Source organism: Vicugna pacos, chromosome 3 (genome assembly GCF_048564905.1).
Source record: "Vicugna pacos chromosome 3, VicPac4, whole genome shotgun sequence".
NCBI classification, from domain to species: Eukaryota; Metazoa; Chordata; class Mammalia; order Artiodactyla; family Camelidae; genus Vicugna; species Vicugna pacos.
Window position 1 is genome coordinate 14,030,013 of NC_132989.1, and position 23,100 is coordinate 14,053,112.

At 52.8% G+C, this 23,100-nt stretch overlaps 1 protein-coding gene across 4 annotated transcripts in view; it reads left to right on the forward strand.

Annotated features, from left to right (window-relative positions):
- Positions 1–515: 515 nt before the first annotated feature.
- ANXA6 (annexin A6) overlaps positions 516–23,100 on the forward strand; it is a 46,853-nt gene continuing 24,268 nt past the window's right edge. For 2 of the 4 annotated variants that reach the window (XM_072954437.1, XM_072954458.1), the window contains exons 1-11: positions 516–669; positions 9,468–9,514; positions 14,790–14,880; positions 15,590–15,684; positions 16,244–16,357; positions 17,324–17,414; positions 18,340–18,419; positions 20,262–20,318; positions 21,149–21,242; positions 21,667–21,762; positions 22,711–22,769. In XM_072954437.1, coding sequence (XP_072810538.1) covers positions 9,497–9,514; positions 14,790–14,880; positions 15,590–15,684; positions 16,244–16,357; positions 17,324–17,414; positions 18,340–18,419; positions 20,262–20,318; positions 21,149–21,242; positions 21,667–21,762; positions 22,711–22,769 — 795 coding nt within the window. In that variant the 5' untranslated portion in view covers positions 516–669; positions 9,468–9,496. Of the gene's footprint in view, positions 745–9,467; positions 9,515–14,266; positions 14,390–14,789; positions 14,881–15,589; positions 15,685–16,243; positions 16,358–17,323; positions 17,415–18,339; positions 18,420–20,261; positions 20,319–21,148; positions 21,243–21,666; positions 21,763–22,710; positions 22,770–23,100 lie in introns of those variants that run through there. The other 2 variants (XM_072954443.1, XM_072954449.1) reach the window with 2 other exon arrangements.

Sequence of the window (23,100 nt, forward strand, 5' to 3'; positions counted from 1 at the left end):
CACTCCCCAGAGTCAATCTAGAATAAACGCACTCCCTGGAGTCACCTGGCTCAGGTTCGAATCCCCGCTCCACGGCTTACCAGCTGTATGATTGTGGTTAAAAAACAGAACTTCTCTAAGCTCTCCTTGGGAAAGTGGCTAAGACCTGATGGGCTCTTGAGGGTTGGAATCTCATCAGGCAGATAAAGTGAGTGGCCTTAATTTGGTCAAATCTCAAGGTTCTATTTCCCAACAAAGCTTTGGCGAGCAGTAGGAATTTGGAGGAAAGTGTCCAGAATTGGGAGTCAGGCAGGAGCTTTGACTTCTAGCCCTGACTGGCCGATTGACCTTGGCCGAATCCTCCCTGCTTCTCCAGGTCTCAGATCTGGGGTCTGAGCACGGATGGCGGTTCTCCTGGCGAGGCCCCTCCCGACTGATGACATTCTAAGATTCCCGGAGCAAATGAACCTGGGAGGTGGGCAAGGGGGGGAGGGGAGGCGGGGCGAGCCGGATTGGCCCCTGCGCGCCACGTGTCCCGCCCCGGAGCCGAGGACTGTCCTCCCAGCCCGCTCCGGCGCTGCGGCTGCTGCTGCTCTGCTAACGGGCTCCGACCCAGCGAGCGCCGCGTCTGCGCGTCCCTCCGCCCGTCCGTCCGTCTGCTCATCTGCGCCAGGAGGCCTCCGCCGCGCGGTGAGTGGGTTGAGGCCGTAGACAAGATCGCCCCGTGGGACACCGCCCGCCCCGGGGGGCTGCAGGGACGCGGGGGTGAGCAATAATCGCCCCGTCATCGCTGAGCTACCCCTGCCGCCGCCCGCGGGGAGGGGCGCCCCGGAGCGGGAGGGGCGCGGGGGTGGGGGCCGCGGGGACCGGGACCCCCGGGGCGCGGTAGCCCGAGAGGGTCGCGGGCAGGGCGTGTCTGGGGCCGGGCGGTGGAGCGAATCCACCGCCGCAGGCGGAGACGCGGAGGCGGACGGCGCGCGGGCTGCGGCCGTGGAGGGGGTCGGCGGGCGGGCGGGCGCTGCGGAGGGTGTGGCGGAGGGGCCGAGGGCGCCTGGCCCTGCTTTGCGGGGCTGGAAGGGCGTGGAAGGCCCGGGGTTGGAGGCAGCTGGACGGAGGTCTAAGGACCCGCAGGGAAGGGTGTAGCTGAGGCCGAAGAATGAGGGTATAAAGAGTCAGACCCTCCGGCCGCACCTGAGGCGGCTTGTGTGTGTGGTTGGGAGAGGGCTCTTTGTATGCAATGCTGATGAGGGACAGGCTGTCCACACCTCGGGACCCCGATGGACCCTTCCGTCCTCTTGGGACCACTAAGGGAGACTCCCAGCTGGGCTCCAGGGGCCTTGTGGTGGGACAGAGGCCCCACCCTTCTTCCTGCTACGCCTCAGCCCAGTTTTGGCCTTTCCAAAGTTTGGAGGCTTCAGATGACTCCCCAAAAACTAGCATAAGAGTGAAATACCCTGAGTCCGAATCTCAGCGCCACCAGCAACTCGCAGTGTGACCTTGAATCAGTAGCTTTCCCTCTCTGAGCCTCAATTTCCTGCTCCAAGTCCAGAGCTGATAAACCCAGCCCCCTCAGAGGAAACAATGGCTGTAAAAATTGATTTATTTGCCAGCTGCAAGGAATGATTAAAGGCTTGGGAAGCGCGGTCTACCCTGGTAGTCCCTGCAAGGGAAGGGAGGGGGGTCCTTTGTGAGGACAATCCACTCGTTACTTCCGCCCTCCCCCTCCTTTTCTCTAAACCCTGGTGGGTCTTCCCCGAAAATGCCAAATTTGGACATATGGCTCCTGGGTCAGTGAAAAAACTCTGGTTTCCCCTGAGTCCGCCCTTTCCCCTCACTTCTCCCTCCTCCTTGCCCAAAGCACACCTTAAATTGCTGGCCTCACTGCCTCAGATGGGATATCCTGACCTGCCTGGCCTCCCTTTTGAGGTGAATGACCGCCCAGCCTCAGCTCCCATGGACCCTGTCCTTCTGGCTGGCAAGGCTGCACCATTGCCAAGGGCACTGGCCTGGGGGTCAGTGGAAAGCTGGGTTACAGTTCCCCGTGCTGAGGGTCCTTGGGCGGGGCCTTCCCTCTCTGGGCCTTAGTTATGGTCTCTAGCAAAGTGTGAGACTGGCTGCTGCTTCTAGGATTCAACTGTTTTAGACTTAGAATTGTGGAAGTAGGGTGGGGTCGAGGCCTTCATCCCCCTTTGCAGCTGTGACAGCCACTCACCCATCTTCCTTTGCCTTCCTCTCTTTGTTCCCGAGGCCCAGGCTGCTGGGATACAGAAAATATTTGCGGTTTCAGGATAAGGGCCACAGCTGTTGCTGGGGCAGACTGCGAGTGTCAGAGGAGGGGGCTGCCCCTGGGAAGTCGGGGCCCTGGCCTCTTGGGCTTATTTCAGGGACGGGGTCGGGGATCTCTGCAGTACTGGGCGGCTGCCAGCGTCTGGAGCATCTGCACTGCGGCACCACCCGGAGGGAGTCCTGGGCCACGAGGCTCTAGCCACACCTAGTCCCAGCCTCTGCCCTGCCACTAACCAGCTGGGGCCCTGGGCACAATCCTACCCCTCTGGGCCTTAGTGCCTTCCTCTCTAGAGGGATGCGAGTTGGTAAAATGGGGCTGCCTGGCTCTTCTTACTGTGCCATTCTAGGATTTTCTGGGGAGGTCTGGTAGTGTCACCAGCTTCACCCACCTAGCCCCTCCAAGATGCTTCTTGGGTGGGGACAAAGCACAGGGTGTGGTCTCTACCCTGATTTTGAGCATGCAGTTCCCTCCACCTCCCTCTCAACTGAGGAGAGGAAGTCTGGGTGGAGATGCCTTTATCTTTTTTAAACTTCTTGATTTGGAATCCAGCCACACTCTCTTTCCTCCTGGGGTTGAAAAGTGCCCACTGAGACTGGCTAAGGAGGAACACCTGTCCTTGGGTTCTTCGAGCCTCAGACCACCCCCCCCCCATGTGTAAGATGAGGATGAGGTTGATGTACATCCTCACGGGACTATAAGATGGCATCATGAAAAAGTGCCTTGCAAACTACGGAGTGCCCTGCCCAGAGAATCAAGAGCTACTGCTGTAATCTCAGAAGGGTGTGGCACTTGAAAAGGCAGGTGGCCTAAGCTTCAGGTTCCTCATCTGCAAAACAGTGTCCTGGTGAGTAATAATGAAATAGTAAATTCTATTATTTGTTGAACCCCTCCAACTTACCAGGCCTCGGCTGAACCCTTGATACGTTAGATGCTGTTACCGTGCCCATTTTGCAGATGTGGAAATGCAGCCCTCAAGAGTTGAGGGAAGAAAGAATATTAACATTGACATCGTGTGTCCTGTATGCCAGGGCATCTTCTAAGCACTAGGTGTGTCTTAAGTTTTTTTCATCCTCACCACAACTTCTCTGAGGTAGGTGCTATTTTCAGCTCCCATCCTGTGAGGTTAAGTATGTGCCCGAGGCTACACAGCTCCTAAGTAGCAAGTCAGTCTTCAGTCTCGGGCAGTCTGGCCCCTCCCTCTGCACTGGGGGACCCTTCGCTTTGCTGTCTCTGACAGAAGTGACCCAAGCTGGGATTCAGACCCAGGCCAGTCCAATTCCAAACCTGGGATGGCCTGATGATCTCCTGGGGCCTTGTCCAGTCTGAGGATCGATGCTTCTGCATCAGGAGAGGGAAAGACACTGCTCTCCAAGAAACCAAGTGCTCAGAGCTGGGGGGTGTGCCCAGGCCCAGGGCCAGGAATGGCATTTCCTCTGGCTTCATTAAACGCAGACCCTGGAGGGCAGAGGAGCTGGTCCTGGGTGTTTCCCTGAGGGTTGGGGGAGGAGCCATCCCAATAGGGGAAAGGAAAGGATCTAGATTTTATGGGCCAGGGGCCTCCGAAGTGGGGTGCACTCACCCTGGGAGGCACTAAAGATGATTTTCTGGGGTACAGGAAGAAGCTGTTAGACCTCTTATTATGTGTGCTTCTAATCTGCTTAGAAAGTATATTTTTGTTTATCATGATGAACGATCTTTTTTTCTCTTTTGTTACTGTTGGTATACAGGGTCAGAGAAATTTGCAGATCACTGCGCTAGACTGTCAGCTTTATGTGGGGGCGGGAGACTTGTCTGTCTCATTTTCTGTTCTGCCCCCAACTCCTGCCGGTGGGCATGCAGAAGACGCTCAATAAATATCTTTTAAAAAATGAGCTCCTGCTTAATCACTAATTTTCTTCATGAGTTGGGCAGGTTACTTAACCCTTCAAGTTACTTCCTCTCGTGGCTGTATAATGACTTTGAAAACCACTAGGCCAGATGATTCTTTTTATTTTGTGATTTTTCAAGGGAGTCACTAAAGAAAACATGAAAACCATCCCATACCTTTCACCCAACAATCCTTGCGGGTGCATCAGGGAAACATACAGTAATTTTCAAGAACAGGTAAAATCATGACCCACACAGATATAAAAATGATCGTGTACTAAGCATTTTATTCTACTTATTCTATTCAGGCAGCTGTTAGAACCAGCTCAGAAGAGAGTCAGTTGCCGCCTTTACAGTGAAAGGAACTATACATGGAGGCAAACTGGTTTTTCCACCAGAGGTGGGGGAGGGAAGGGAAGTCCACTGGATCTTTATCAGATAGGGCAGAACAAGCGTATCTCTAAGAATTATTGTGCATATTTAAAGATTTTTTTCCCTCAATACCTTGGAGACAAGCAGCCTCCATCTAACAGAGGAATGATACATCCACCGAAAGTTGACCCAAGCCCTGGAGAAGTCCCTTCTGGTTTCCTAGAAGAGTTAGCGGAATCACCTAGGAAAGTTTTTAAAAGTTACCAAAGCCCAGGCCTCATCCCAGAACCATTGAATCAGAATCTCTGGGGGTTGGCCTTACGCTTTGGTAAGTTTGAAAAACTCCCCGGGTGGTATTAATGAAGCCAGAATTGAAAAAAGCACCGGTTTTGCTGCTAGAAGGCTGGATAGAAAACGCTGGTGAAAGAGACTCCTGGTTTAGGGGGTTAGAGGGTGGGTGTGGTGGTGGGTGAAAAGGAGGGAGGGGAGGGCAGATACATAGCAAGGATATCAGGGGCCTTGAGTGTTGAGCTCAGAGGGCCTGCATTGAAGTGAGTATTGTAGCTGAATGGTCACAGCAGTGACATCAGTCCCTCACTCCTGGGGCACCGAGGTCTGGGTGATTTTTTGCATAAATCTCCCAGACTGTGTTTTTTTCCTCTCAATTTGCCCTTCCTATACACATCTGCTTGTATTGTTTATTTTATGGGGGGGCGATATTTAGGTTTCTTCATTTGTTTCTGCTTGGAGTGGGTACCAGGGATTGAACCCAGGACCTCTTGTGTGCTGAGCATGCACCCTACCACTGGAGCTATAACCCTTCTCCACCATACACATCTGAACTCACTCCCTTATATTCAACATTCCCTCCATCCTCTCCAAAAGTGCTCTCCATTCCTCCAAAGCACACAGGCTGCCTTTTGAGGACAGAAATGCTTTTTTTTTTTCACTGGTGTTTCTTACCCCCTCTTTCTTTTCCTTCCTCTGCTTCATCCCATTGAGTCCAAACTCTTGATTGTGTACTTTTATCAGCCTGAACCCCTAATAGGGTGTCTTTAACTTTATGTATGTGTAGCAAATATCAAAAACGGAACAGAAAAGTACAGTTTAAGCAAATGTAGAAAGTTGTAATAATCTCATAGATTTCCGTGCCCAGTACCCCACGACCCCACGTTGGAGACCACGGCTCCGATAACGGTGATGGTGGTAACTGAAGTCACTAAGGATTTAATCTGTACCTGGCCCTGCTAAGTATTTTACCTGCTTTACGTCATTGAATTTTCACAAAAACTTTTTGAGATTGTCATTTCAGAGATGAAGAAACTGAGTCAGAGAGAAATGAGATAACTCACCCCAGGTGATGAGCCCTCAGGATTTGAACTCAGGCCATGACTGCAAAGCCTGCATTCTTTATTACGATGCCACGCTGCTTCCCTTGTGAATGTTTGGGACAATAAAAGCCACCATGTATTGAGCCTTTCCTGTGTGCCAGGCCCTGTGCTAAGGGTTCTTCATCCATTATTTCATTTATTTCTCAGTACACAGGGAGGTATTTTTTATATGCATTTTGCAGATGTGGAAATTGAGATTCATCATTTAGGTAACTTACAAAATCACAAATTGGTGAGGGGCAGAGCTGGGACTCGATCTGACCTCCAAGCCCGTGCCTTTTGCAGGACTGGGAAAAGACCCTTCTGTCCCGCTCTGGGTTTCCCCAACACTGCATTTGCACCAGCCCTGGTATTCTCTACCCCGGAGCGTTCTCCTAGAGTCAGTCCTGAGCTCCCAAAGGGGGAGGAAGGAATCATGATTGCTTGCAGCCCCAGGGTCTGAGGTAGGAAGTGGCCACAGCAGCACAAGGCCACCAGGGAACTCTACCCTTGAATGGGTTTCTGGAATGATCAGCCACGGTGAGCCCGCCTAGAAATCCAGGTCAGAAGAGATCCAGGGTTCCTGGGAGGAGAGAGGCACTGGTCTAGAGCGACCATACCTGCCAGCCTTGAGAAGCTATTTCAACCAAGATGATGAAACTTGCATATTGAGGGTGGGGTGGGGATAGGGAGGAGTACTGTGGCCTGGGGGCGAACTCTCCTAGGACTGATACTCTGTGATTTTGCTGTAAGAATCCCTAACTGATAGCTACAAAAGCTTCTCACATCCACTCTGGGCTTCCCTAAACGGGGAGTGATATTATCCACATTATGCAGATGAAGGAACTGAGGACCAGAGAGGGAATCTGGCTTGTCTGAGGTTACAGAGGGAAGGTTGGGAAGCAGAGCCTGGGTCTTTTCCTTTGACCTCTTCCTAGCGCCCCACTGCAGCCAGGGCCAATAGCGGTGTGGGGGCTTGTTATGACCTGGGGCTGGGAGGCAGGGATGTCGCCGTGGTCGGGGCCTGGCTCTCTGAGACGCCTTTACCCCGCCTAGAAAGTGAGGGGCTCGGAGTAGTGGAGCGTTAGGGCCCTCTGGGGTTCTGAAACATTGGATATAAAACATGTATTCAGGCAATTTGAGAAGTGGGGTCTGGATTGCTCTGGGAGGGATCAGAGCCCCTCGGAAAGCCAGGGTAGATGGCGCCTCTGTGATTCGCTCCAGAGCTTCCCCGCGTTCTCAGAGAGGGGTGCTGTTGGCTCTCAGCCCCCTGAACTGCAATCAGAACATCAAGTTCTGTAAGAAGTTTGCTTTCCATGTACACACGAGACGTGCACTCACAAGAGGCATACGTAAACTGCTGTCAGAGCTCAGAGCATTTTCCCGAAGACTTGGAGGCTCCTCCTCTGAGCCGTCCAGATGGGCCTGGGCTGCCGCCAGCAGCTGAAGTTTCCAGCAGCAAGGCCAAAGGAAAATGCTTCCAGGCCGCAAGTGCAGGTTGACGGGCTTCAGCTGACTTTCTGGGCCTCATGAGGTCCCTGTTTCTCTGCTGGCCTTGGAGCTCCCTCACGCTTTACCCACACTGGCCCCCAGGCGTGAGGAAACCCAGAGCTGGCTCCTGGCCAGAGCCGGGGGGAGCTGTGGGTGCCCTCTTGCCCCGTGGGGGGTTTCCATTTCCTGAGGAGAGCTGCAGTTCCTACCGAGGGCCCCTGGTTGTCAGGGAAACAGCAGGGTTTCCTCAAGCTCTGCAGTGAGCTCGCTGCCGTCCGCTCTTCACTCCCAGCCCATCTCGTGTCTGTCTGCTGACTGATTTGGGGGACCAGGCAAACACGACAAAGCCTGCGCCTCACAGCTTCCTGCTAGTACCCTGAATGCCCCCGCCTGCTGAGACCATGTCTCTGCCTGGCCTTGACCTAGTTAGGTCCTCTCCTGCAACATCCCTCCAAGGCAGGAAAGGGAAAGCCTGGGTCTTATACTTGAGATAACCTTGAATGCAGAGATGAGCAATATGCCCAAGGTCACATAGCTAACCAGTGACAAAACTGACTTGAATCCAGGTCTGTCTGCCTGACTCCACACCTGTGTTCTTCCACCATGTCGCAGGGTCTTCAGTGGCCCCAGAGTGAGAGCAGGATTATGTGCTGAGGACAACAGGGGCTCATTTCCCCTTAGATTTTTTTTTTTTTTTGGTAGGGGGATTGATATTTGAAGAACTAGGAAGCGCTGAGGTTAAGTGTCTTCCTCGCTTCTACTCTCTTTTCTAGTTCAGCAACTTGTAGGTCTTACTAAATATAAATCTGACAGAGTTTGTTATTTCTGCTTTTAAAAAGTGATACATAGACATGGTTAAAAAAGATTAAAGCGTGCAATCTGGACTAGAATGGGAGGTACTGGTCCTTTTTCTCCTCTTATCCTGAGAGGATCTTTTCTCTTCCATCTCTGCCTTCCTGCCCAAGCGCTCAGTCACCCAGCCCCTCCCTCTTCTCTTCCCCTTTCCAAACCAGTGACATCCTTTTTCGCATGTCTTTTTAGGTAAGATATCTTTGTTTCTTACTCCTTTGCTGTAGACCCTGTCCCTGACACCTCTTTCAGTGAGGTCTTGTGTCCTCTGTTTGTTCAGTCCCCACCCTGACCCATGACCTCTGTCCCATCAGAGAAAAAAGACCCAGTCTTTCCAGTGGCCTTCAGCACTGGTCCCCAACCCCCTCATCCTGCCAGTGCCCCCTCCCCATTCCCTGCCATCACATCAGCCACACTGAACTCCTTGACAGCACCGCCCCCAGGATCCACGTGGTTCATGAGACCCCTGACTGCTCCACCTGGGGTCACGCCCCTTGTCATTCTCTCCCAACCAGGCTTCATCGTTTGTTCTCAGTTTTTGTCGTATGTGTTTGTTACTCTTCCTCATTGTAGAGTAAGCTCCAGAGAAGCTCATGTTTTAGAAAGTCTCTTTTATTCACTGTTGTATCCTCAGTTCCTAGAGCAGTGCCTAATCAGAGTAGTTGCTTAAGAAACCATATCCCTTCAGATAATTGCAACAGGTAACCTGGAGCCCCTTGAGTGCGTGTCTGCAGACCTGGAACCATTCTTGGTGACTTGGGATGAGAGCACACCAGGTGCAGATGGCGTGGACTCTGGGATCTAGATGTTGAATTCAGTTTTAAGCTGCATGATCTTGGGCAAATTATTTAACCCCCCTGAGCTCCCATCCTCTGTTTCCTCCTCCAGAAAAGGGGAATCTGATTCTGGGAAGGATTGCTAAGAGGATTAAGTGAGACAGCATCTGGGAAAGCATGGCCTGGAGGAATGTCATGCTGGTCAGTGGTCGTGCTTTCTCTCCCTCTCAGTTCCAAGTCCCTTTCCCATCCTGGTGTGAGCGTCTGGACACCAGCTAGTCCTTCCATTGTCCTCCGGAAAAATCTGGCCCTGAGCCAGGTCTTTGGATGTGATTTAACCTGAAGGGCTGGCAGCAGCTAGAAAACAGCAGGGGTAGCAGACTCTCCCTTGGGAGGAAGGAAGGATGAAGGAATTGAGGGGAAAGTATGGAGGGGAGCAGAGTGCAGGGAAATCTCATGGCTTTCCTTTCTCCACAGTGTTTTGTGCTGCTGCAGAACCTGAGACCATGGCCAAACCAGCACAGGTAAGGAGCCTCTCCCCTCCTGAAGTACTTCTCTGGGACTGGGCTCCTCCTAGAGTCACTGGGCCTGCTGTACAGATCCCTGATTCCTTCAGTATGAAAGGAGCTGGAGAGGTTCTCAGGCTTTGCTCATTCCTGTTACAAGTCACAGCTCTTTCAGATGCAAGTGGCCAGTAACAACACACAACATCCTAAGCAGAAAGGATGTGTACTGGTGCACATGACTGAGAAGTCCAGGGCTTCAGGTCTGGCTGGATCCAGGGGCCCACATGATATTGTCAGGATTCTGCCTGTATGAACTGGGCTTCCTCTGGGTGGCTTTATTCTTGGGCAATTGGGCTTTATTCATTTATCATGCTAGCCACCAGAATCTCCAGGCTTCCATTCTGTTTCTTGGGCAGCCTACAGAAAACAACATAATTTATTCCAAATGATTCCAGGAAAAGTCCTGGGTTTGGTTTCACTGACTGGGCCTGGGTAATTTGGATCCAGGCAGTGGAGTTGGTCCCACCAGAACTGCATGGCTGAAGAGTGGTTGCCCCAGGAAGGGAGATGGATACTGAACAGGCAGAAGCAGTAGAGGGTCCTCTCTGCTCTGGAGGCAAAAATGTTCCCCGTCACATGCATTTGGGATTAAGTTTCCCAACTTGGGAGACCCCACCCCCCACCCCACAGCTTTCATGCTCTGTGAGCACTTTGCTGGGCTGTAGAACTTGAGGTGTATCGGAGCTTTTACTCCTATGTGTGGCCAGGATTAGGTTCTGTCCTTGGTCAGAGCTGTCATTCTGTGCCAGGTGAGAGTGATCCCTGTTGTCTGGCCTTAGAGAAACAGACGTGGTCATTGCAGTGATGGAGCTGAAAAGGGAAATTATAACTACGGGGCGCCTGACTTGGCCCCTTTGGTCCCTCACGTCAGTCGCACAGCTGTTGTCCACAGATATAGTACAGGAGCTGTGTGATCTTGGGTGAGTTCTTAACCTTCTCTGGGGTCCCAGTTTCCATTACGAGGTGGTTGAGCACAGTGATAACTAAGCTTTGTCCCCATCTTCATGACTTGACACCCTATGAACAAGAGCCTTAAGGACATCTATTGACACTGTCTGAAGCGCACAGTGTGTTATGTGATACAGGGTCCATACTCATGAGTCTTACCCACGACCCCCTATCAGCCTCTGAGGAGTGTACTTTGCGCCAGTGTCCTCTCTGACCAGGAGGAGAGTGCTAGTGCTTATGAGCAGAGAAGTAAGGCATAAATCTTGCTGCTCCCCATTTCCCATCTGTAATCATCCCAAAGCTACTTCTTGAGAGGCATTCGAATTGCAGGGTTCTGCATGACCCAGGTGGACAGATCAGGCTCTGGGAGACCAGAGTGGCCAGAACCTAGGGTGCAGACCTCTGGACTCCCACTCCAGTGCTCGCAGACCATGCTGTCTGCCTGGCTGACCTGTGGTTTCTTGTTGCCATAGACCAGGGGCCAGTAGATATCCTAAAAGCAAGAGTCCCAGGGTGTCAGGGCTTTAGGGGGTCCCTTGTCCGTAAGGCTGAGTTGGTTGTATTGGATCCCCCCCATTCCCAGTGCTGATGTTCTGGTTGGGCCAGTAAAGGAGCCCTGGGGGCACACAGGTTGAGGGAACAGGGAAAGCTGCCTGGAGTGAGTGACTCCGGGAAGAGCAAGAGGGCTGAGAGTGGGCTAGGTAGAGGGGATGCTGGAACAGAGTGCCAGAGGAGAGAAAACGTAGTGTGTTCAGGGCAGTAAAAGCAGTCTGGATGCTTGGAGTGCAAGGGTTGGAGTAGGGAGGAGGATACTGAAGACAATACAGATCTTCCTCGACTTACAATGGGGGTTACGTCCCCATAAACCAGTTAAGAAAACATCATTAAGTCAAAATGTATTTAATAGACCTCACCTACTGAACAGCATAGCTCAGCTTCACTTTCCTTAAATGTGCTTAGAACACTACGGTAGCCTGCCATCGTGCATGAAAAACAGAGTGGTTGTATGGGTACAGAATGGCTGTCAGTGTATCGGCTGTTCACCCTCACGATTACGTGGTTGACCGGGAGCTGCACCTCACTGCCCCTGCCCCTCACTGCCCCTGCCTAGTGTCCTGGGAGAGGATTGCACCGCGGATCGCTAGCCCAGGAAAAGGTCAAATTTCAAAACTGGAAGAACGGCTTCTGCTAAATATGTATTGCTCTTGCTCCATCATAAAGTTGAAAAATTATAAGTCAAACTATCACCAGTCGGGCTGTGCTAGAGAAGTGTGAGAAAGGTCTTCCTTCCCCTGAGGTGAAGTTTGTGATGAATGCTCCCAGTCATTAGCTTCCCACTTCTGCTCATAATGTGTCCTCTTCCAAACACACACACACACACACACGAACAGAACAAGTCGCTCCCTCGTTTCTCTGGGCCAGATCACCCTCCACCTACTTCTACGGTGGTAACTGTGTTATTTTCCCTATCTTTCCCTCCAGAAGGGGGTAACTGGAGGCCCAAAGATGTAAAGAAATGGTGCGGTGTCATAGGATGGGCTGGAAGCATGGCTCTGCGGCCTCTGTTTCACAGGGATGTTCTGGGTTTGAACGTGAGGATGGGCATCAGAACACTTTAGGTACAGGGCAAGGGGGGCAGGTGCTGGTGCCTGGAACTCCAGGAGTGGCAGAGATGAGACCTGGGTCTGGCCAGGTAGAGGCAGCTCTTTGGTAGAGTCCTGGCCAGGCAGCCATCTCTCTGGGTCATGTCGCTTCAGCTCCCAAGACGCCTCAGGACTCCTGCTCTAGCAGCGGCCTGGGTGGGGCCCAAGACCTCGGAGCCCCGGGGTCCAGGCTGCTCACCAGCTGGCATCTGGACCTGCTGAATATTTCAGGGCGGAAAGTCCCTTCTCTGCTCACCCCTCCCCTCCATCACTGGTACTTGAGGCCAGGAACCTGTCTGCCAGGGGAGTGGCAAGCAGACGGGGTGAGGAGAAGTGGGGACAGCTGCACAGGTGGTGCTTGGAGGTGCAAAATTCACTGATTTGGTGTGACACTGACCGATGTTGGGAAACCTGGGTGATTTCAAGGACTGTCTCTACATCTCTAAATGTGACCAGTGCTGAGGCCCCCTGCACCCCCTCCTCCTGTGCCTGTGATCCTGGGATAACTAGTCTGGCAGGTAGCCTCCTAGAAGATTTTATTATCGTTGTGCTAAGACCCACGTAGTGGGGAGGCTGCCTTGCTGCTGGCCAAGCTGCTAAGGAAACGTTTTGATCGAGCATTGTGTCAGCAGTTAGACTTCCTTTCCTCCAGCATGGCTCTGCCTTATCTTCTTTCAGCTGCAGCTTCTTCCCAAACCCTGCCTCCACCCCTGCACTGGGTGAGGAGAGGGGAGGGGAAGGAGAAGCAGCGAGGGGAGGGTGTCAGCTTGCTGCTGGGACCTCTGCCCTTCCTCCTGGGGCTACGCTTTCATCTTCTCCTCCGCTCCTCCTGCCCTCCTGACCACTTACAATCCCACGAACTTGGCGACTTTGGGTGACTTTGGGCATCTGGGTGAGCCCTGGGGAATCTGGGCTGGCTTCCCTGAATGTTCTTGCTTGCTCTTGGCTCCAGGCCTTGGCCATGCTGTGTGCTCTGTCTGAAGCCCTTTCCTTCCCTCTCCCACCCACTGGGCCAGCTGTTACTCTTACCAACTGTTACCTTAGGGCTCAGCTTAGACTTCCCCTCCAGGAAGTCTTCTTTGATACGCTCAGGGTATTCATAGTCTCGTCTCCACCCATGCACCTGTCCACCCAGGAAACAGACAGTGAGTGCATGTCTCACTGTCCCGAGCTCGGTGCTGGGAACGCAGCAGTGAACAAGACACACACTCATGGAGCTTTCTAAAGGGAGGATCTGTTTTCTGGTCCAAGTATTTGGCTTGTGTTACTCTTTCCTTCTCTGCCCAGGCGTGTGATCAGGTTGCAGGGGATTCACTGGTGGCGGGAAGAGGGCCATGTCCCTTTCTGGTCACCCGCCCTGTTAGAACTTTAAATAGCAACGAGGCACCCACGCGTGCATACCTAGGAGGAGCCAGCAGTGGCGGATGTAAACCACGGAGCGTGCAGTGCGGGCCCTGGGAGACGTAGGAGATGGCCGGAGACTCATTTCACCCTTGCACTTCTTACTCCTTTACGGCACGGTGATGTGCGCCATCCCACCCCTTCCGTGAGGCCTTCCCTGGTTCCCTCATCCAGCTGGAATCACCCACCACTGTTTTCCCATGTTACTTTGCCTGTTACGTGGGGTATTTATTACACGCTCTATGCTAATTTGTATGCTAGTCTCTCCCCTTCACTGGGTCAGAAGCTCATGAAAGTCAGGCTCAGGTCCTCTTTGTTCCTGAGTCTTCAGCCCTTTGCACCAGGCCTGGCACAGGCTAAGTGCCCTGTCACTGTACTGTGTGCTCAGTGCCTTGGGCTCCAGCATCCTCAGCTCTCCTGGGCCCCATGCTTCTCGGGGCCATGAGGCTGACCGACATCTGACTTCTCTGTGAACCAGCCCATTGTGCATTCAGGTTCAATGTCTAAGATTCTCTGGCTCTGCCTCTCCCCGCCTTCACCTCAAGGACCCAGCCAGCTTGTCCTCAGATGCCAGTTCACGGCTCAGTTTACTGGCCCCAGAGGGGCAGCACCTTGTCTGGGCGTTGATTCTGAGGGTGGCTCTGGTCCCGTCGCAACTCCCGCCTCCAGGCTGAGACTCCACCCTCGGAAGCCGGCAGCTGCAAGGTTTCTGGAGCTGGAGAGCAAAGGGGAACAGGCCAGAGATCTGGGTTCTGTGTGACCCCAGCAAGACGCGTCCCTTTGTGGGGCTTGGTTTCTTTATTTCTATGATAGAGATCATCTTAAGTGCTTCTACAAGATGGTAAAATAGTCGCATTTCATGGAGGTGAAAGGGCTTTGTGCTGGGGTGGGGGGGAGGTGAGAGTTGTTACTCTTGCAGGAACCATTTCCACCCCTTGTGCTCAGTTTGGCCTCTGTCTCTCCTGAGTCCTCGGAAAGCGGTGCAGAACCATGGGCTTGGCTGAGCCACCCTCCCGCGGGGAAGCGGCACCATCCTTGGGGCAGGTGCGGGCAGGAGGTCCAGGGAGAGTCCTCCGGATACCTGCCCGGGCTTCCTGTGGTCAGCGCTGCATGTTAGGGGCCGGGCGCTCAGCATGGACTCAGCCTCCGGGCAGGGCTGGGGGCGTGAGCTGGGATTGGGGCTGAGAGCCCCGTGAGTTCGGGGCCAGGTCAGCAGCCCACCTGTGCTCTTCTCTCTGCAGGGTGCCAAGTACCGAGGCTCCATTCATGACTTCCCTGACTTTGACCCCAGCCAGGATGCCGAGACTCTGTACAACGCCATGAAGGGCTTCGGTGGGTGCCGGCGCCGGGGGTGGGGCCTGCGGAGCAGGATTCACTGGGGCTCGGGGGTGTCCCCACATGTGGGCGCAGCCCAGAGCCCTTTCGGTCGTGGGGGATGAGATGGTGACACATACTCACTCATTCTTTGGTCTCCTCTTTTATTATTTTTCATAATCTTAAAATGAACTATTCCAGACCAATAAAAAAAGATCTAAAGAGCAGTAGAAGCTTCACCTGTAGACCTGCCGTCCATCTTAAGAAGTAGCACTTGCTTGCTCATAGAGTTGAAACCTCTGTGGTTGGTCTCCCTCCTGATAACATCATCCTGCCGTTGCTCCCAGGGGTAACCACTGCCTTGAACTTGCTGCTTATTATTCTCTTTTGTTTTCCTTGTCACTGAAAGAACCCCATCCTGTGTGTTAGGACACCTGGCTTTTCCTAAGCCAGGCCCATTGGGAGACCTTGGGTGAGTCCTGGCCCCTCTCTGTGCCTCGTTTTTCTTACTCACGTGATGAGGAGCTGATTCATGGGCCCTGCGAGCTCAGATACTACACATGTGCTAGGAACCCCTCAGCCGGGGCTTGTCAGATCCCCATAGAGCCTCCCCTCCCACGCCGCTGCCTCACATGCACAGAAGGCTGATGAGGACTGTAGGGAGCAGCCTTGGCGGGCTTCCTGGAGGCAGATTGGGAGGGGGTGACAGGTGCCTCCCCTCTTCTAGGCAGTGACAAGGAGGCCATATTGGAGCTGATCACTTCCCGGAGCAACAGGCAGAGGCAGGAGATCTGCCAGAACTACAAGTCCCTCTATGGCAAGGTAACCATGGCAACCAGAGGGTTGTGGGATGGGGACGGGGGAGTGATTGCATTCACCTGTGTGTTCATCCGGGGCCTTTCTTGGAAATTTTACCCCAGGTCAGCCTCTGTGCCTTCACTTCTGCCTTCCTTTTTCCTTCTCTCAGTCAGGCAGGGACCACTGAGCCACAGATAACATCTAGAGCACCGGCTACATGCTGGGCGCTCTGCTAGGTCTTAGGGCTACACAGGTGAATAATACACGGGTGGGTGTCAACTCTGCAGACTCACAGATGGTGCAAGAGATGCACAATAAACAAGTAAACAACGGTGAGGAGGAGGCACAGTGCTGTGCACTTGGTCCTGCCGTTTGCAAGCTGCATGTCTTTGGGCAAGTTACCTGGCATCTCTAAACCCATGTCTTAAGGGTGATGTTAATGCGTACCTCCAGGAGTGATGATTAAATGAGATTACTTAGCCCAGTGCCTGTACAGAGTAAGTGCTTGTTAAATGTAATTCTTATCATTATAACTGCTCTTCCCCATCCTCCTCCATCTCCTCCCCCCTGCTCCCCCCACCAGGACCTCATTGCTGACTTGAAGTATGAGCTGACGGGGAAGTTTGAACGACTGATTGTGGGTCTGATGAGGCCACCTGCTTATGGTGATGCCAAAGAAATGAAAGATGCCATCTCGGTAAGAGGTGTGGGTCTGCATGTGTGTTTGGGGTTGGGGAGTGGTTCATGGGGAGATTTCAGCCTCTACAGCAGGTCTTCAGTGAGCCCTACACACCCCTGGCACGTGGGCCCTGCCTCATGAGGCAGCTTGCCCGCATCCCATCCCAGAGGCGTGCAGTCTCCTCCAGATGGACAGAGGTGGGACAGACGTCTATGTGGGGCTCACACCTGCTCCCCCCAGCAGCTGACAGTCCTGAGGAAGCAGGATTCAGGGATGTGGAAACAGATTGTATCCAACACCCAAGGGCCAAGGGCATCCTAAAGGAATTTAGGAGAGCACTCCCTGGGCTAGGGTGGCTGGAAAGGGCGTCACAGAAGATGAGAGGATGGCTCTGGGCCCAAAGGCTGGAGAGAATTTGGTTGGTTAGAGTGGGCAGGTCATTGCAGATTGGAGAGGAGATGGCAGGAGTTGGGGTGGGGGTGTGTTCAGGATATGAGCAGCCAGCTCAGTCTGGTGGAGTTGGAGAGTTGCTCCCTACAAAGCTGGGAGAGATCAAAAGCCTTTGAGTGTACTGAGCACTTTACAGTTTCTAAAGTGCTATGACCCTTGCCTCAGATGAGCTATTAAACATGAATTTGTTTCACAAACTAATAAATTAGCAGTGTCAGAGATGATTACCTTCTCAATCTTCATGTGAGTTCAGCAGAGCAACTAGTGTCATCTCCATTTTACAGATGTGAAAACTGAGGCCCAGAAAGATACAGTTTTTTATGAAAGGTTACAAAGCAACCTGCAGGCAGATGCGAACCTAGAACCCATGTCTTTTGATTCTCTGGGCAGCAGCTCCAGATCGGTGCCTGAGAGCTCTGTTCGGAGCCCCCTGTGTGCTGGGGATTTCCTAGCTTGGCCACCCCAGGTTCTCACCTCGCGGCAGGTGGCCTCCCATCCCAGCCCTTGACTCACATGGCCCTTCTTTTCTCTCAGGGCATTGGTACCGATGAGAAGTGCCTCATTGAGATCTTGGCTTCCCGGACCAATGAGCAGATCCACCAGCTGGTGGCAGCGTACAAAGATGGTAAGATGGGTGGGAGGGGCCATGCAGGTTTTTCACATACTGTATGAGGGTGATTGCAAGAGTAGGGATCTTAAGACTCTATCCATCCATCTTTCCTTCTTCCCTCTGATCTGTCCTTCCATCCATCTGTCCATCCAGTAAGTTCCAGCTCTGTGCTGGGCAGTGTGCTAGGTTCTCAGGATACGATGGTCCCTGTGTAGTCCCTGCCTCTGAGAGCTTCTAGATTAATGAGGTAACGGGGGATATAGACAATTAAAGAGGCAAATAAAGAAACATGATGATGACACGTTGTGGTGAAGAGTTATGAAGGAAACAGATGAAAAAACAAACATCAGGCTTTAACTGGGGAGGATGTGATTCAGACAGGTGATCGGGGAAGCCTGTCTTGGAAGGAAATGAGAAGGAGCCAGCTGTATAAAGAGTGGGGAGAAGACCCAGGCAGGAGAGGGAACGGCAAGTCCAGATGCACTAGGGCACAGTGAGCCTGGTGTGCGGTGTGAGGCGAGAGCAATGAGGGTGAGGCGGGGTCGCACGGGGCCTTGCAGACCAGGAGAAAGAGATGTGTATTCCAAGTCCCGCTGGACGCAGGGGAGCCCGTGATCACTATGGGCTTTAAGACGGTCACTCTTGTTGCTGTGGACTGGAGAAGCAGAGAGAACAGTCAGAAGGCTGTAGGCACTGTCCACGTGAGTGATGGCCGTGTCCGGAGTCAGACGGCATAGGTGGGCATAGAGAGCAGTGGGCAGATTCCAGTTCAGTACAAAGAACTGTGAAAATACACCCTGGGTCATGCCATGGCCATCCTGGGGACTGGGTTTCGGGATTTGTAACAAATACCTGATCATTTTAGGGGCAGCAGGGACCATTCTCCTGGGTCCCTGGGGTGTCCTGGGGATGAGACTAAGGTTGTGTTCCTTCCCTGCAGCCTATGAGCGAGACCTGGAAGCTGACGTCATTGGGGACACCTCCGGCCACTTCCGGAAGATGCTCGTGGTCCTGCTGCAGGTTGGTCCACCCATCCCCAAGCTCTCTGCTGGGTTACTGAAGGCTGTGGACACCTTCTCCCTGTTTCCCTAGACAAGGGTGGCTTCTCGGGAGTAAAGTCCTCATTGTGGCTGTCCCTCCCTCTCTGCCCATTTGATTATCTTCAAACTTGAGATGGTTTCTCTCTGGCTTACCTGGGTGTAGAGTCTGAGCATCCAGGGTCTCTTCTGTCCCCCATGGTTTGCACCAGCAGGTGACTGCGTTTCCTTCCACACACCCTGTCTCTCTGTGCCCAGGAATATCCTTTCCTGTGTCCTCTTTCTCCACATGCACCCCTTCCCCCTCCTCTCCAGCCTCCCTCCTGCCATGGCTTCCCCAGCCACTACCTGTACCTGAGGACACCAGCAGGGGCGCCAGCAGGGCCGTGGCATTTCTGGGGCTGCCTGCCTTCCATCTCCTGCAGCCGAGCCCTGCTGCTCCCTCCCACCCAAGGAGGACGTAGAAAAAAGCCAAAGAGGCTGCACACTGGTGTCCACGGCTGGATTCCACTTGCCAAGTTGGGTTTTTTTTTCCGTTGTTCATTTTCCCCACAATGTGTTTTTTAAAGAAACACTGAGTTTGTGGCTAACATTTAAAACGAGGGAGATTTTGTTCGAAAACCTGATCTCTGGATTCTTTTGAATAATTGAAAGTTCTGGCAAGAGCAGGCCTCCCTTCTGCAGTGGCCTGGAGCACACCTCCCACCCTGCCAGTTCCCCTCTATCTGCCCGGCCCCGCAGGAGCCTCTGTGACTGCGGGCCTCATGGGAACAGGCACTGAGGTGTCTCAAGCCCTGCTCCAAGGACCAAACCTTTAGAAAGGTTTATGTATGAATTAGGCCACGTCTTAATTTATGTATTCTTTCACTCCCTTCACCTCCCGCCACACACATGTGCCAGCAGCTGCTCCCAGTCCTCTTCCTCCCGTCACCGTAACAATCCACATTCCACATTAAGCAGCCGGGGAGTGATCAGGAGAAACTTCAGGAGTGGGAAAGTGTGACCTTTGCCCCCATTTTCGAAGCACATGTTCCAGACAGGAGTTTCAGCCCGTATCTCGGAGTCAGGATGTGGCCTCCTCAATATCTAACACCTTAGCGGGGACCGTAAGCGTGCCGGCTCTGTGACCTTAGGCTCAGTCCCAAAGAGAGCCGGGGGGGGGGGGGGGGCGGGTTGAGATCCTGGAAAGCACATCCTGGGGAAGAGGAGATAAGCATAGGCTTGACCTCTTCTGTCCAGGTAGCCTAGGAGCCCAGGACGGCTGGCGCCTGGCCCCCTGGGATTCGCCTCTATCAGTGGGGCATCGGGTGTGGGTGGAGTGACAGGAACACCAGTAGTAGGATTTGGTGCCTTCACAGTTTGTGAGTTCAGATCCCAGGGCCCAGTTCTCACTGGTGAATTCTTTGAGTTAAGGTACAGGAGCCCCTAAGAGAATGCAGATATGCATACTTTTTTATCTCTTATATTGTAGGGGGCTTCGTGGGCCATGCCAGAACTTATGGCAGGAGTCCTGACCTTAGAGATGTTCTCAGTACAAGGCTCTGGGTCCTTTGGGATCGGGACACCTGGAAAGACCTTGGTTATTCTCAGGACTCCCCTGTTTGGTCCAGGCTCCAAGGATGAAGGGAGGAGCCAGTGGGAGGGACCCTATGGTTCCCTGCAGAATAGATGCTGCAGTCTTGATCCAGTAGCAGCTGAAAGTCACTCCTCCTGGATGCTTCCGGGCTACCACGGCTTTCCCAGTCTCCCTTGTCTCTACTACTAGCACCCAGGCTTTCCCCTGGCTCTGGCATCTGAACCACATGTCCCTTGTCTCTCCGCCCAGGGAACCAGGGAGGAGGACGATGTAGTGAGCGAGGACTTGGTGCAACAGGACGTCCAGGTAAACAAGCACGATGGAGGTCCCGAGGCACAGCAAGGGAGCCCTGAGAGAGGGGAGAGGTTGGGTGTCTGGGGAAGGGCTGGAGGCGAAGTAGTTCTCATCAGGTACCAGAAATAACTGACTCACGGCCATCATTTATACGGTGCTTTGTTGGAGAAGGGGCTTACATTATCTTTCAAAGGTACACGACATATGTAAAATTGATGAGATGTATTTTGGAGCTTTTGTCATTTGTTCATTAAATCATTCAGTTAGTAAATATTTATTGAACAATGACTTTGTGCTGGGCACTCTGCCGAGCATTGGGGAATTACTATTGAGCAAAGACGGTACTGGGAGAAATAGGCATATATTAATCACACAAATGCCTTCTCTGTGGATATACCATACCTTCCAGGTGTGTTGAGCCCCCACTATGTGCCAGTAACACGGCAGGAGTAGATACAGAGAATGTAAGACATAATTCCTGTTGTTTGGGGGAATATAGTGGGGAGCCAAGCATAGAAACACTATAATACACAGTGGATCAAAGCCATAAAGAAATAGAAAGCTGTAGAAGCCTAGAAGAGGGAGGGAGGGAAAGAGAACTCTGCCTAGGGGCATCAGGAAGTGCTCTGAGAACAAATGGGACATTTAATCAAGGCACTAAAGGTTGAATAGGAGTTTCCCCAGACAGAAAGGGAGAAGGCAATAAAGGTGTATGCAAAGGTCCTGAGGCTACCAGTTACTGGCATGTTCAGGGAACCGGCAGCAGTTGGGAATGGCTGGGCCTGTGAGTTCTGTCTCCTGAGGTTTCCTCTTCTAGTTAAGTCCCACTTCTTCCCCTTCAGGACCTGTACGAGGCAGGGGAACTGAAATGGGGAACAGATGAAGCCCAGTTCATTTACATTTTGGGAAATCGCAGCAAGCAGCATCTTCGGTTGGGTAAGCTCCAGAGAAGACCTATAGCTGCCCCCTTGGGGTTGGGCCAAGCATTCCTCTCTCTTTTCCTTTTCTGCTAATGAAGCGTGATAGCTGCTTCATCTTCAACCCAAGCACTGGTCTTGATGTTATAAGGCAGGGGTTTGTTTAGTCCCTGAGTGGAGGCATTCACAGGGTGTTCGGCCCTTCCATCTCAGCACCGGTCCCGTCTTCACGTTGGAGTGGGAGGCACACACAGCCCCTCGGCAGGCGCAGCATGACTGCGCAGTGGCTGTGACGCGCACGGCCTCCCTGCCACCTCCTAGGTGCCAACCCTGCCTTCCGGGTGGCACTCCGTTCCTGGCCACTGTGCCTCCCCTTCTGCAGTCCCCGTTCCTTCCAGTGTTACGAGGGCATCTCAACACCCCTGTCTCTCTGTCTGGCCCAGTGTTTGATGAGTATCTGAAGACCACAGGGAAGCCGATCGAAGCCAGCATCCGAGGGGAGCTGTCCGGGGACTTTGAGAAGCTGATGCTGGCTGTGGGTACGTCCCGACGTTGCATTCCCAGGGCCTTCGAGGGATTCAGGGATTCTGGCCCAGGAATAAGGGGCTGAGAATGGGTAAAGGGGGATTGCATGGTAGGGGGATGGGAGGGGGAAAACCAGATTGTTTGCCCTCAAGCCAGACATTCCAGGAGTCAGTGTGTCTGAGCCTGGGGGTAGACTGTGTGTCTGTGCTTTGAGGGGAGAGCTGTGGCCCAGCCCTCATCTTCAAGCCCAGAACTGTCCCCCACCAAGACTATTTCAAGTAGCCAGGTCCTGGCCTGCTCTGCCAGCAGGATCCAGAGGTTCAGCCAGTGTCTTTCTGTCGGAGCAGAATCTAGAGAAACAGCTTTCCCAGCCCCACCCCAGATGCTTCCTGGGCCCAGTTCCCTGTGAAACCCTAAAGGTCTAGGAAGATGAAGTGGGTCTTTGCAGCGCCCTGCTGCATTACAATAGGCCCCCTTTCTGATTTATCTAGCCGCTGGGTTTGTGATTAAAGTGGGTGGGTCTGAAAAAAATAGCAACTAAATTTGCTCTGGAGGAGGACAAGGAATGGGAAAGTACCGGAAATAAATAAGGATAGATTGAATAATAGGATCTTATAGAGAATCATTCAGGGACTTAAGGAAAAAGGCTCTTATAGCTGAAACGGTAGATAATGAAGATAGCTTTAGAAGCCACATTTAAGGATGATTAAATTAATGCATAATTACAAAGAAATTCCTTGTTTTCCTTTTAGTTATTCTGCTTATTTTTTTAAAGGAAATAAATATTTAAGGAAAAAAGTGGGTGGGTCTGGGGTGCTCTGGCCTGCGGGTTATCAGGAATTAAGATTCTTGCCGGGTTTGAACTCGGTGGCCCCCAAGGAATGGGAATAAAGAAGGGTTCAGGCCACCCCGTCGTCCTTCCAAGGCAGCCGGAGTAACTACGTCTTCCTCCCTGTTCTCAGTGAAGTGCATCCGGAGCACCCCCGAGTACTTTGCTGAAAGGCTGTTCAAGGCCATGAAGGTGCGTGGTGGGGTTGATGTGAATGAGGTGGGGGGAGGGGGCTCGGCCCACCCCCACAGGCCTGCCGGGACTCTTTGGCAAATTCTTGGGGTCCATTAGCCAAAAGGAGCCCTCAAGGGATTGGCCACAGGACAGGGTGAGGGGACTTTGTCCCTGGTGAGCTCGAGAGCCTGGGAGGCTGCCTGGTCACACACCTTCCCACCCAGATACCTGCCCTGACCTCATGGTTGATCAGAGCGTGCAGTGACAGCCAGCCAGGTGGGTTGGAAGCCCATGCACTTAAAAAATACTAATTAACCAGAATGTTTATATATAGTGTACGTAAGTAAGT